General features: G+C 41.2%; 1 protein-coding gene across 1 annotated transcript; it reads left to right on the top strand.

Moving 5' to 3' along the window:
• The first annotated feature begins 2,689 nt into the window (after positions 1-2,689).
• Positions 2,690-14,937, top strand: kcnj12a (potassium inwardly rectifying channel subfamily J member 12a). The gene is made up of 2 exons (XM_024007074.2): positions 2,690-3,316; positions 10,090-14,937. Exon 2 carries the CDS (start codon positions 10,268-10,270, stop codon positions 11,603-11,605), a length of 1,338 nt encoding a protein of 445 aa, XP_023862842.1. The 5' UTR covers positions 2,690-3,316; positions 10,090-10,267; the 3' UTR covers positions 11,606-14,937.
• Positions 14,938-15,628: the final 691 nt, after the last annotated feature.

Raw genomic sequence — 15,628 nt, 5'->3', positions numbered from 1 at the left:
GGTCAAAATCACTTAATTACAATAATATACAGAATGTGGTCCTTTGTAGCTCAGTCAGTGGAGCATGGCGCTAGGTAAGTGGGTTCGATTCCCAGACCACTCATGAGTAAAATGTATGCACCCATGACTGTAAATTGCTTTGGATGAAAGTGTCTGCTAAATGGCATATATTATTATCAAAAGTACTAGACTATAAATGGAATGGGGTTCCTTTTGGGACACAGACAGACGTGTCTTTGGGCGTCGTGGTCACTGGGAAAGGGATGACATGACACAATCCCTATTATAATTATCAAACGCTAGTGGCGCGTTGCCATACCTCCAGCCTGGTTCTTGACGACGCTAATCAAACACTTATTCATAGGAGCCTGGTGATTAATGCAAATTAGACCTCGCTGCTGAGTACAGCTGGCTGGCAGGAGTGGGTATCTATTGCTCTCTCTCTCCTCCCTCGTGTTCTCCCTCTCTCATAGTCTCTCTCTTGTCTCTTGTGCTCGTTCTCTCCTCTTTTTTCTCTCTCTCCATCTCTCTCCATTCTCTGGTCCTCTCACGCTCTCGCTCTCTCTCTCCTCTTTTACTCTCTCTATATCGCGCTCTCTTCTCTTGACCTCTCTCTCATGATGAGTCATGGTCAGAGTGGGTCTCTGTTTGGATGAGTGAGGGGCGGTTGGAGCGCTCTCCTCTCTTTCACTATGGCGGTAGTCGCCAGTGTGGCACCAAGCAAAACAACATGGCTCGTGATGCTGTATGTATGGTCCCTGTATCCATGGAAGCCATATATATCTCACTCACACCTCTCCCTAGGAGACCAAACCCTCTCGCGCAAATGATGTGTGAAGAATTGCTATGCAGTACATACACTACCACCTGTCTTTCATTGGTGTTGTTCTTGTGCTCTTTACTCACACTCCATCGTGAGGCACTGCAGCAACAGTGCAGTGAAGTCGAATGCAAACTCGCGCGGTGGCGTGTTGAAGAAACCGGTGTCCTCTAAACCTCCAGCTAATTGACAGCATTCATCATCATCTCAATGCAAATGACGCTAGATTACCATTATGAAGAGTCAGGTTGTCCCTGATCACATTGACAGATAAAATCAGAGGATAGGCTGAGTTTGGGGGGAAAGAAAGAGCACCCTCAAAAAAGGGAAAGATAACATAAAAATTGTMTTTTTTTCAAACGCACCATAAAAACAGCCACTGTGCTGATGATTCATAAAGTGATAAAGATGGGCTGTAACGCAGTCAGGCTGTATTTAGAGTCTTCTCACTCTCATCCTCCCCCTGAGTAATTGTCATCTCTTTTAGGATTTGACTGATGACTGGCTCTATGATAAATGTGAGAAAAGGAGAGCGTGCTAGCCTCGCCGAGYGTCGTCAAATATAATGTCACTGCTCGGAGTTGTCAAGGGTAACGCAGTAAAATGTTCCACAGCATCAATAGCCARGAGAGCTACAGGTTGAAATGGTTCTTAAACACCTTGAGACCAAACGAGGCACTGCTGCATTATAATGAGGATGGAAAATGATTTACGGTTATGTGCTATATCCTCCAGACAGACCACAGAAAGACTACCTTCATAGAGACATTTGAAATTGAAAGGCTCTTACTGATGACTCACTGTTTTACTTTATTCCGGAGACAGAGAAGAAGAAAACAAGAAATTAGGCCACCTGTTGATCTCCTTGTAAAACCTAATGAGTAGAGTTCAACACAGAAGGAAACCGCCACATTTTCACTTAAATTCCACTTTACATGTTGCGGGGATGCCAAAACCTTCACCCTGTCTGCAGACAGACAGACAGACAGACAGACAGACAGACAGACAGACAGACAGACAGACAGACACACACACACACGCACACACACACACATGCCCTGGGTCAATACTGATTACACACTGGGCAAGTGTGAAGGGTGTCTCTCCACACCAAGTCACCCAGCTCAGCTGCGTGATCTATCAATACACTGTATCCACTCCATCGTCACAGCGACACACTCCCACAGAGCACCAAATAATGTATGGGATACATTTAAGACAGGCATGCATGTTGAGAACACTCAACATCCTCACCGTCCTCACCTCTGACTGAAAGGGCCAGTTCAGTAACACCTGACAGTGTAGTAACCTGGGAACACAACTGATATGACCACGTTGTATGTAGAGCTATCTGATATGACTTCGTAGTCCTCATGAAATAAAACTGTGACAGGGGGCATTAAGAGRACATGAACAGGCAAGAGGTTGTTACTGTAATGTGGATTGGGCAGTCAGTATGTAGCAATGTGTGAGAGCCCCAACAGTTACACTCTGTTTGCAGTTCTGTCATTTACCAAAATAAAAACGATTCCCAATGTGATCTGAAGGCAGCATGTATACACTGCTACACTGTCCTGGGCATTTGAATGATACGTCTGTCGATCAGGCTACTGTCCACAGACTGTGCCATGCTGTGGGAGAGGGAGAGAGAGACAGAGACAGAGACAGAGACAGAGACAGAGGCAGACAAACAGACAGACAGAGACAGACAAAGAGAGACAGAGGGGAGGGAGGGAGGGAGGGAGGGCACAGTGGCTGCAAATGGCAGCTTCTGTGACACAACGAGAGAGAAAGGGAGTGGGAGAAGAGATGCAGGGAGTGAGTGAGCAAGAAACAGTGAGAGAAAAAGAGAGCGAGAGAGAGAGAACTGCTGCCAGCAGAACTAGATCAGGTTGCAAATATTGATAGAGAGGCTGTTCAGCTAATAAGCAGAGGTAATTATCTCTTTTAATTCAACATTTTTATGGGAAATGTGACAAAGGACTTCAATGCTACTAAAAATTGTCAATGAACACAAGTGCTGAGGGAGTTCAGAAGATGGGGATACAATGCYTTTTTTCACATTGGGAAATTGTTAGATACCTTTTTTTACGCCCAGCAACGGAGGACAAACTGAGGACAGAGTGATTCAGTCAAAGAGAAGAAAATACACACATTTGTCATGGTTTTGTTCTTTGTGGGGACCGATTGACCACAGTTGTATTTCATGTATGTGCGATGTATATAGGAAGAACTCGCTGACTGACAACAACTGAGGAAGGAAAGATAGCAGATATAGAGCTCAATGATGAAGAAATTCAAAGGGTTTCTGTGTCTGTGGCTCAAAAGGATGGAGTGGTTCTACCCTTAGGAATCAAAGAGGGAGAGACCAGCTCTGGTGGCTTAAACTCGGAGGGAGAATGATGCTTCAGTTTGGTTAGCTGGGATATGAGCCAGGAGGATACTGTGTTTCAGCTCTAAAGTGGGGTAGAAGAAGAACCAGGTGAATAATATAAGGTAAGAAACTTCACATCATGTTTGACTCTGCTCTTTCATCAACTGCTTTTCCTCATCATTGGTGTGATATTGGTGGGGACAGCAATTACGTAATGGGGTTTAGTGTAATAATAAATACAAAGTCCTTTGTCTTGTCCAATCTAAATTCATATAGCACAGGTATGTTAGGCAGATCTTCTTGTCGATATGAAAAGTTAATTTCCAAAACGCTCTATCCACCCATTTTTTGTGTGTTTTCTCATCAGAAATGATTACTTATGGGAACTTTCATGTGTGTGTAAAATATTACTGTTCTCAGATTTTGTATTCATAGATTTTAGATGTGTATGAAAATGTATTTTTTTGGTGCAAAATGCTATATATCCGTTGTTTAGCTGGAATGGAACGTTTGTATCCTGTATATTTGACCGTGATACGTGTTTTTCTCACCTAGCTATCTTATGATGAATGCACTTACTGTAAGTCGCTCTGGATAAGAGCATCTGCTAAATGTTTTACATACAGATCTCATATTACTGTATTGAAAAAAAAGTTTACAAAGATATATATATTGATGTCACAAATGTATCATTTGTACAGTTCTTTATTAAAAATGTAGTTTTTTGTTGCATTTGACTGTGTAAAACCTCGCAATACTACTTATTTCTGAGAGTGAGGCGTTTAGCAAAAAACATGATCATTTGTTTCTCTGAAATGAAACCATCAAGTGATAGATTTGAATCAAACACATGTCATTGAACAACCCCATGCCACAATTAGATCATGAAAAAAACACACCAATCTCTTTTCTTATGATTTCTTTAAGCAATAAAAGCTAATTTACCAACATTTCTGAAAATGGATAGATAGTGTTTTGAAGTATATAGTGAAGTGTTCCTCATTAACAGCCCAGTATATGGATTGTGTATATGATCCTCCTGACACCTACAGTATCACTTCACATCTACGGCTGGTATGAGATGACTGTATGATGCTTAGCTTACACCGGTTCCAGACAGTGCTACATCTAAAAATACATTTCAATCCACACGTTATGGACACGTTCTACCCTCAGAATTATAAACGAATGTCTGAGTACCAAATCAACACATATTTCTCTGAGGTTAAATCCATTAAGGAGATCATATACAATGATTATAGACCACTAGTTGCATTCGTGACAGGAGTTTTTGGCATGATGCGCACTAACTTGACTATTCRACTTGATCATGTATGGAGCTTTGTCCAGCAGACAGCTGTCAGCTGTACTGTACTCAAGACATAACCAAAGAGTTAACATTTTATTTAAAAAATACCAAGAGCATTCAAGTTGATGTACGGTAGTGCTCTGTGTTTCCCAGATAGATCAATGGTCAGATCCTGCCTGCCTGTCATCTCAATAGCACACCACAAACCTTAGCTTCATATTACGTACATAACTGATGCCATTAGATTCTCTTGGATGAATCCATTCATTATACATACTTGATTTTAGATTTTAATATGTGTTCAGATATGGAAATAGAATAAAAAATTCAAGACATTTAAGTTTTATTATATCACGTAAGCTACTCCTGGCCTATGCAGCATGTTGCACTATGTGCAATACAAATGTACATCTATATTAGAGTTTATGTATAATAAGGTTCATATTTTATATTTTAAAAAGTACTCAGTGGTTTTCGCAGTGACTAGAACATCGAATCACATACTAAAGTGTGAAACATGTACTACTTACTACATTTATTAAACTGGCGATTTCATTCCAAAACACTATATGTTGGTAAAGTAGCTTTTATTGTTTATAGACATTATGAAAGAGATTGGTGTGTTTTTTCACGATCTAATAAATGGCCTGGGGTTATTTAATGACAGACATGTATTTATTTAAAACGCATCACTTGATGGTTTCATTTCAGAGAGACAAATAACAATGTTTTTTTGCTAAATGCCATATTTTGCTAAATGCCTCCMTTAATTTTTTTGTATTTTACTAGGCAAGTCAGTTAAGAACAAATTCTTGTTTTCAATGACGGCCTAGGAACAGTGGGTTAACTGTGTTGTTCAGGGGCAGAACGACAGACTTTTACCTTGTCAGCTCGGGGATTTGATCTCGCAACCTTTCAGTTACTATTCCAATGCTCTAACCACTAGGCTACCTGCTGCCCAACTCTCAGAGAAATACATAGTACTGCTAGGTTTTACACAGTCAAATGTAACAAATAACCAATTTTTTTATAAAGAACTGTACAAATGATACATTTGTGACATCAATATTAAAATAATAATAAGTAAATACAGTAATATGAGATCTGTATAAAACATTTACATTTGACATTTTAGTCATGAAGCAGATGCTCTTATCCAGAGAGACTTACAGTAAGTGCATTAATCTAAAGATAGCTAGGTGAGACAACTACACACCACACTCAAATATACAGGATACGAACATACCATTCCAGCCAAAAAAAATGGATATATACCGTTTTGCCCCCCAAAAAACACATTTTCATTCACATCTAAAATCTATGAATTAAAAATATTTTCTGATGAAAAAACACAAATGTGATATAGCGTTTTGTAAATAAACTTATAATGTTCACTTGCTTGGTGTCATAAGCTAAGAGGTAAATTAACAACATAAACAGCATGCGGTTTCCTAGCCATAGACCTTTATAGAGCCTAGCCTTTGGGATGCCCCCTAGTGGGATTGGCCTGTAATCACTTAATTGATCAAAAGAATACAGGTGGATGAAAAAACCGACCACGGGAGATATTCAGGCAGATTGTCTTGTCCAGTAACACATAGACGTGACGATAGGATGATCGTTAAATCACGGATTTGCAATAAAGCAATAAATGATTATGATACACTCTGCATAAGCACAAATACACACGTACACACACGCACGCGCACACAAACACACACGTATCTCTTTTCGTTTCAGTTTAACAGTAACTTCAGACGGAATTCCAAACACAAAATATTGTCCTAGCCGCTAGAGTGTGACTTATCAGTCTGTCTTTTATCAGGAGAGACATATAATGTTATAGAAAATGGCTGACTATCAGAGTTTGCCTTTCCCTTGCCATGTCTTGAATGAAGTTCACTATGATAGAAATAGAATGAACAATAGGCATTCTATTTCTGTGGTCATTATTATATTGTCGAATGGATACAATGTAGTAACAAACTGCCCATGTAACTGGCCACGGCAGATGTACAATACTGTACTATGAAGGTGTGCTCCCAAATTGTGTCCCCTGCGGTTAAGTGGTGAGCTACTCTATAGGAAAATATGTAGGTCACTTGAGACTACACGAGTGATGAGGTGAGCCATAGGAAAATACGATGACACCTGATCCTGAGCTCTTCCTGAACAATGGACAAAGGGTGCTGGCTGCGATCACGGTCGCCGTGTTCAATTTCCTGCTTTCCTTGAGATGGAGTACCTCCTTTTCCTCCCGGCCTCGTGTTCCACCCCCCATCCTTCGTAATTTTTTAAAACATAATCGAACCCCATCAGGATCATTCAAAAGCATTTCACCTTACCTGCACACTTAAATCACCTCCATGCTTTGTTCACTTGTGTGTGATCCTGTGTGTGATCCTATGTGTGATCCTGTGTGAGATCCTGTGTGTGATCCTGTGTGAGATCCTGTGTGTGATCCTGTGTGAGATCCTGTGTGTGATCCTGTGTGTTCAGTGCAACTGGACTGAATTCTATCTGAGTAATAACCACATTGTACTTTCTACAAAGACACACTCATGAGTTATACTTTGGTTGTTATTTCAGACATAACAAAGTCACCCTAAAGTCAGGTTATTTGAAAGTGAAAGGAATGACAATGTAGAAATGTAGCAAAAGTATGCCACACAAGGTATGATTTCCCTCACGTGCCGTGGTATTCTTGGCATCGACTCTGCAAATCTGTCTTTTCACACACACACACACACACACACACGGAGGTATGCTGTATGTGTTCGCTGGAACATAAAGGTAACGACTACATTTTGCCAAATTTCCATATCTCAATAAAATCTATATAACACATAAAGCAAATAGAATTAAAGGCTATAGGTGTAGCGGTCTACTTGTGTTGCATTTATAACATAGACAGATATAAAGTAAGGTAAGAGGATTGGTGAAGCTCTATACTGTACATGACTAATCTAGATTCAGCTGTGCTATAAAGATTTCACCAAAACCACCTACTGTCGAATCCAAACAACTTCGGCATTCTAACAAAGCATACATTCTCCGCATTGTGACTTCTAAATCAAATTCCATTGCCTGCAAATCCATTAATGCAGCATGCTGCTAAAGACTTTCTCCAGCATAGACCTGGAGGCACATAACTAATGACTTGACACACACACAGGGGGTTTTACTTTCATTTAATCAATTAATGCGTTGCCTGATATACTACTACAGACAGTATGACATGAGGACCGTTGTCGGCCATAAGGGGATGGGGGGCAAGCTCGAAGATGGATGACATAGAATACAAACATAGTGAAATGCTGAAACCTTCCGTAGACTCTGTACATTGCAAACTGTGTTTTGCGATATTAGTGATTAAGAAAAAATATGTATTGGTTCAAATGATATATTGTATGTGTGCAGTAACAGTAGTGGTGAGACATTATCAAGGGATAATCAAATCCTTTGGAAGAGGGCACAAAAGCAGACATAGCTGTCATAATATATTACAGCAACTTACATAGCAACTCTGTTAGACCTGGCTGTAGAGTACATCCAACTACTGTGTGTTCATGGTGAATGGAGTGAGACTGAGAGGCTGTGGTAGAGAGAGGGAAGGACCGGAGGGATTTAGTAGTGCACGTCAGTGGACGGTTGTACACCGTCAAGCCTTCAGAGTGTTGATCCGGGGTATAGGGATGAGACAGGGACGTAGCCAGGCGATAAAAGCTGGGGATCCAGAGGGACCTGTGGCTGGCTACTGGGGGCCTATAGACACTTTTACCCTGCTCTGCTGGTTACCCTGGAGACTGGACATGATGTGGACCAGGTGATGTCTGTGGCCCTTCGTAGCCGAGGTCTAGTAAATTAGTAGACAATATCTATACAGAGATGGATAAATCATTACAGATTGGCAAAGGTGTTTGTAAACCTAAGGCTAGTGTGTTGTACGGTGTGTGTGGCGCAAAAAAAAAGTTATATACAGTGTGTGTGTTTCTGTGTGTGTGCGTGAGTAAATATGTTATTCTTTAGTATGTACATGTTTATTTTAATTCTATACAAATATGTTTTAAATGTGAATGATTGATCCCTTAACCATGAGAAAGGTTTCCGTCTAGTATTGAACATGCACACAAGCAGAGGGTGGAGAAATGCAGTATACGTATTTATAAACTGGGTGGTTCTAGCCCTGAATGCTGATTGGCTGACAGCCATGGTATATCAGACCGTATACCACGGATATGGCAAAACATTTATTTTTACTGCTCTAATTACTTTGGTAACCAGTTTATAATAGCAATAAGGCACCTTGGGTGTTTGTGATATATGGCCAATATACCACGGCTAAGGGCTATGTCCAAGCACTTCACATTGCGTCGTGCCTAAGATCAGCCCTTAGCCGTGGTATATTGGCCATATATCACAAACACCCAAGTTGCCATATTGCTATTATAAACTGGTTACCAAAGTAATTAGACACACCCCCCCGGGCGTTATTGCTTAGAAATATAGGAGGCGGTGGTAAAATGCTGTAAATCTTACACCATCCTCGTTGCGTGATTAATAATACTGCAAATGATACTGAATCAGGTCAAGTAAATAGAGCTTGAAACCTGGCTAAGTAGTGACAGAACATTTTCATTTTTAGACCAAGTGTGTCTCTCCCTCTGTCCCTGTGCTTAACATCTGTGATGGCGCACCCATGAAAACTGTGGCACGCACAGGAGTCCCCTGGGAGTCCTGAATTAAACACATGCATGCACACACACACAGGCAAAAAAAAGAAAAGACATGATCAAATTGAGTGCAATGCCGACACGACAGCCAGAACGGCTCAGTACATAAATTAACACACCGCTGAGATAGGAAGCTTTACCATGTTGAACTTTCCACTACGTCCTAGTGTTGATGTAGCTGAAATCTGATAATTCTGCTGACCGTGTGTACTATAGTGTACAGAAGGCTGCAAAGAAATTGTGAATGATGTCTGGTAGCATCTCATCGGTTCTAAGCAAGTGGCCGATAAAAGCACAGGAAACGTCTTGTGATAGAAGTGTCTGGATCTAGCTAGCTCCTCTCCACTTTGCACGGCAATCAACAAAAATACTTCTGAAAAGGGCCATTTGGAATGAATGTGTGAGTCGTGATCAGGCTTCGGAAGCAGGAGGTAAAGGGATGGGGTGGGGGACAGGGTGTCTTTTGTCTTTTGCCATTCATATTGAAAACGAATTCATGATAAGAATCTAGCGTTTTGTCAAGAGTCAAGGTAATAGCACTAAGGCCATAATAATAACACCATAATGTACAAAACATTTAAGGAATCTTATACGGTATGGTGACCACATCATGTAAGGTATTGGTGTCAATAGATTATGTGAAATGTGGTTGTGGCATGTGGCAATAGCCCGACGACTACTTATGAAAGTCCAGTGGCATAATGGATTATGTGTGCATGAATTACACCAAATAAATGTATTTGTAGTGCAGTTCCCCAGAGTCTTAAATGGTGAAGTACTTTGATACTGATATGCTGTAATATGACAGTTATTTCAAAGTACTGACGTCCGTATCCCTCTCTTCTCTCCTCAGGGAGTGGTCGGCCGAGAGTACAACAACCCACATAGCACACCTTCTCCCTGGCTATGACCGGCTGAGATGGGGCTCTGGCATTGACACCACTGGGAAGGACCTCTGAGTGATCACACATTGGGACATCCGGGACCTCCCACCTACTGCCGACCCTGCAGCCCGGGCCTACGTGGCCAGCATGAGTGTGGGGCGGCTCAACCGTTACAGCATTGTGTCATCCGAGGAGGAGGCGCTGCGGCTCACCAACATGCACGGCGGCAGCAGTGGTGGAATGAATGGCTTTGGCAACGGCAAAATCCACACACGCCGCAAGGTCCGCAACCGCTTCGTCAAGAAGAATGGCCAATGCAATGTGCAGTTCGCCAACATGGAGGACAAGTCGTCGCGCTACATGGCCGATATGTTCACCACGTGCGTGGACATCCGTTGGCGCTACATGCTGGTGCTGTTCACGCTGGTGTTCGTGCTGTCTTGGCTGGCCTTTGGCCTGGCCTTCTGGGTCATAGCGTTACTCCACGGCGACCTTGACAATCCGTCCGGAGACGACAACTTCACGCCCTGCGTTCTGCAAGTCAACGGCTTCGTGGCCGCCTTCCTGTTCTCCATCGAAACCCAGTCGACCATCGGCTACGGCTACCGCTGCGTGACGGAGGAGTGTCCCGTCGCAGTCTTCATGGTGGTCTTCCAGTCCATCGTGGGCTGCATCATCGACTGCTTCATGATTGGTGCCATCATGGCCAAGATGGCACGGCCCAAGAAGCGGGCACAGACGCTGCTGTTCAGCCACAACGCAGTGATCGCCATGCGCGACAGCAAGCTGTGCCTCATGTGGAGGGTGGGGAACCTGAGGAAGAGTCACATTGTAGAGGCTCACGTCAGAGCTCAGCTCATCAAACCCCGGATCACTGACGAAGGGGAGTACATCCCCTTGGACCAAATAGACATCAATGTGGGCTTTGACAAAGGCCTGGACAGGATTTTCTTGGTGTCGCCCATTACGATTATCCATGAGATTGATGAGGATAGTCCACTCTATGGGATTGGTAAAAATGACCTGGAGACGGCAGACTTTGAGATCGTGGTCATACTGGAGGGAATGGTCGAGGCGACTGCCATGACCACACAGGCGCGCAGCTCCTACCTGGCCACGGAGGTGCTGTGGGGGCACCGGTTCGAGCCGGTGCTCTTCGAGGAGAAGAACCTGTACAAGGTGGATTACTCTCACTTTCACAAGACCTACGAGGTACCGTCCACCCCGCGCTACAGTGCCAAGGACATGGTGGAAAACAAATTCCTGGTGCCCACCTCCAACTCCTTCTGTTATGAGAACGAGCTGGCCTTCCTCAGCCGGGACGAGGACGAGGATGTGGTGGGCGTGGGCGTGGGCGTGGGCGGTGGTGTCAGAGTGCTGGCCAACCTGAACAGTCCGGACCGGACCAGTCGACACGAGTTCGAGAGGCTACAGACCACTAGGGGACTGGACCAAAGGTCGTACCGCAGGGAGTCAGAGATATGACCCCTGCCCTTGTACCTACCTGGGGTCAACTTTTGATACGTTTTCTTTCCTTCCAAGGGTAAAAATGCAGAACAATGCAAAGTGCCATAGGAAAAGCTGACTACTGTAATAGGTTGGAAAGAAAATAAGGGGACAGTGAAAGGGAAAGAGGGATACTGTTGGGAAGGAATAGGTGAAAGCAAGAGTACGCAGCTCGCAAAACTGTGGTAGAGAATGTCGTCAACAAAAGGAAAAGGCCAGTGAAGGACCTTAATTCCTTCATGGAAACTTGAATATTTTTTCATAATGTCATTTGAGTTTCAATGATGCACGAACAGGTATAATGACAAGACCTAATAATCAGATACTAGGTGTTAATATTATTGCTTAGATAAGTTGTTTTGTGTGGAGTACCTTTTTTCGAAAACATATTTAAAAAAATATTTTTGCTATTTCAACTCACTGTTGGGCACAAATGATAGTGTTACAGTTTAAAGCTTCCCATAAGCTTCCCACATTGCTGGAATTCACAATCGCTGTAACGGAGTTCGATGGCACTTTGAAAATTCCTGTAAAAGTGTACTGCAGCATTCAGAAGCAATGAACCATGCTAAATCATTTAACCATCCATAAGCCATTGAAGCACAACGTAGTTTCACAACTTGGACTTAATTTGAACCAGTTGAGAGGAATACATATAATTTGCACTATTAGCTGAATTTAGGAGTAGGCCCAATAGTAATGCAGTAAATTAATTTAGAATGGGCAGGGGGGAACATCTCAAAATTCTCTAAAAAGAAAATAAATTGAATTGATCATTTTGATAACGCCTTGCTTAAAACATTAAAATAACACAGGATTAATCTGACCTCAACGAAGTTTGAAACAACTATAGGGGAAATATCATGACATTTCTTTTTTTTCTCTTTTTATTCTCTTTAAAACGAATCTATGCACATCATTAATGATATCAAGGGACAGAAACTGAATGGATTTCCGTAGAAGATGTTGTGATGTCGTCCAATCACCATTGCATAATTCTACAAAGAGAACGGGTTTGATGAATGTGTGTCTGAACTCAATGAGGATTGAGGGCCTTCACATGTAATAAGTGTTTCCCCTCTAATATCTTTATAAGTAAAGAGCAGTTATCGTATGCTATCAAATCCCTTTTGATAGAAAAGTTCAAATAGTATGCAGAAAGAATGGTACTTTACCAGGTAAATTGATGTGTGTTAAAGGAATAATCCACTCATGATGATGGTGTAAGTGACAATTTGCTTTTTGAAAGTCCGACATCTTGAAAACTTGATTGCTGACATTTTCGGACTATATCAACAATGGACTAATGAAAAAAATACTAAATATAGTTTCAAATATAGTGTATTATTCCTTCAAGTTTTGCTTTGCTCGAAAACTGTCATCAATATTTTCCTAATGGTCTACACAGGGTATGCATGTGGGGCAGGGTTAAAATTTGTAAAATGATTAATCCCATGCTTTTAGAAACATACTTTAAGGGCAAGCTATTAACCCCTATAAAGCACGAGAAACTATCTGTGACATGTTGAAAAAAGTCCTTAGTTGATTTGATTCAATTACATCTAAGAAGCAATAGGCTTACATGATCAGGTGGACAGACAATATGAAAAGCAATAATACTGAAATGTACCTCCATGTTATGTACTAAACATAAATGGTGAAGGGCACAGAGCTAAATTTGGCTATCATGAGTCTATTTGTGGAACCCGCTTGGCTAGTCTAGTGACTCTATTCTCTCGCGGTGCRCCTGTTATATAACTGGCGCCACACTCATCTCTCTGACAGTGATGTTTGGAGTTTCGAGGAGAGCTTTCACCAAAACATCATGTATAGACATCCTTCATTTACTGGAGTGCTCTTCAAAGTTCAATAACTCAAGAAGTAGCTGAGCAGCTGAGTTAAGTTGGGTTTGGAACAACATTATACACATTATGTTAAGAATGAGTACAATAACAACAATTATTTGTACCGTGTGTTGCTATGATATGGAAGCCTAAAGGTACCAAAACTCAGTTTAAAATGCAAATTGGAATGGAAGTAACAAAAGGAGTCATAAATAGGAAGGGTAAATGTGTCTTGAATGTTAATAATCTAGGTTCAACTTCAAGCACAAAATCAAGCAAAAAATTCTAAATTCAAACCAAATAAATGTCATATTTTAGTATCTACAGATTTGTTTTTGTCTTAGTTACATATACTGAGTAGTTTGTAATTGATCAGTATCTAGGTAAAGAAAGAAAACTAAGGTGCATGACAGACTCATTTTAATCTTTGGCATGAATCGTAGCATATGAAATGTATACCTTGAATTTATGCCTACCCATAATGCACTGCTCTACTAAATAGCACACAATATATTATGCTGTGTCATGAAATCATTGAAATCCTCATTGAAATGTGCAGTTCATGTCCCCTAAAATACTACTTTTCCTCTTACACCAAAATAACTGCCCTTGTATCTAAGAAAGGAGGAAGTAGGAGGTATAGTACTGTAAGACTAGCACAAGAAGAAACACCATGATGGTCATTCAGCTGGCTACAATGACTGATATTTTCCTAGTGTTCCTTTTATCCCAGGGGTATCCTTTCCCCTAAATAATTATACATAATGTGTTGCTTTTTAGAAATTTTAGGCTAAGAGAGATTTTTTKGGGAGATGAATGAAGCCTTTTTGTCCCAATCCTAGACTTTATGCTCATTGCCTTCTGGGAAGGCTCTGGTATCCTAATGTGTGACACCTTTGTACCTACTTATTATGTTTCGGTGGTATCCATGGTAAAGCATCATCAGCTTCTATGCTGCATCATCGGAATGCAAAATTCCATCATGCCTTTTTCTTTTTTATCTGAGGGATTCTATTAAGTTTTAGTATTACCCAACCTGACTCCATGAAAACAGAGAATGCACTAGCTGTACACAGCATCAATAAACTATATTAGGTAACAGCTAAATACACACAAATCAACACATCTGTTTTAAAAATAAGTTATTTTTAAATGACAGTATTTCATTGAGATACATTAGAACAAAGTCATCCATATTTATCGAATATTTTAGTACCAGAAGAAAATCTGAAGAAATCACAAAGAAATAGGCAAAAATTGATTTATTGCCTCAGGTTATCAATGATTTGATTTTGTTTCATTTCAGCACAGAAGCTTATGATTAAACAGGTATTTCTCTTAAAGGGATGATTGGAAAACCTTTGACCTCTGTAGAAGTCTTCCTATGGCTCAGGTGAAGAAACGTGCCCTGGGCTTTTATTTTAATGCATAATGCAAAGTCAATTAAATTATTCGATTAAAACCTAATTGTAAAAGAAAACTGGTTGGAGTGCATATTTTGTTAAATTTGCTTACTTCATGTACTTATCTTTGTAAAACTGAAAACATTGGTATTACATTACAGTAGTAGCCCACAACACAACAGCTGCTGTGAATKAACATAATATTCCACCATTTTGTTTCTCCCACCTAGCAAATTTCTGTGTTGCATATCAACCCTGAAACGCAGGTGGTACTCATAAGGCCTGACTAATCAATCGACCAACTAACAGAGAGCTGTATCATGATGACAAATGTGATCAGACTGAGATCACAGATCAACATCTGTGTTGCCGAGGTGACCAGATGCCTCTCTGGTCTATGGACAATTATTCGATCCAGTCGTTCAATAAATCACTGTGACATACACTCACACAAACAGCCTGGCGGGTCCAGGAGCCTTTTGGGACCTCATGGAACAGAACTGGAGGACAGCCAGAGACAGGTATAGAGAGAGAGATCAATGGAGGAAACAGCAAGATGCATCATCATTACTCTACTGACAAAAGAATAGAGAAAATGTTGGTTATATTTCTAATACTCGTTTCAATGTCTCACTTCTGGGATTCTCTCTAGCGGATCACTAACTTGAAAAACCAATCACACAACGTCTGTTGGAGACAGACAGGTTGAGTGGCAAATGAGATGAGCCCCTCCCCTATTTATAAGGTACCACTCG

The sequence above is a fragment of the Salvelinus sp. IW2-2015 genome, linkage group LG18 (assembly GCF_002910315.2).
Source record: "Salvelinus sp. IW2-2015 linkage group LG18, ASM291031v2, whole genome shotgun sequence".
NCBI classification, from domain to species: domain Eukaryota; kingdom Metazoa; phylum Chordata; class Actinopteri; order Salmoniformes; family Salmonidae; genus Salvelinus; species Salvelinus sp. IW2-2015.
The sequence above is the reverse complement of the archived record's forward strand: the minus strand, read 5'-3'. Positions and strand labels throughout refer to the sequence as shown.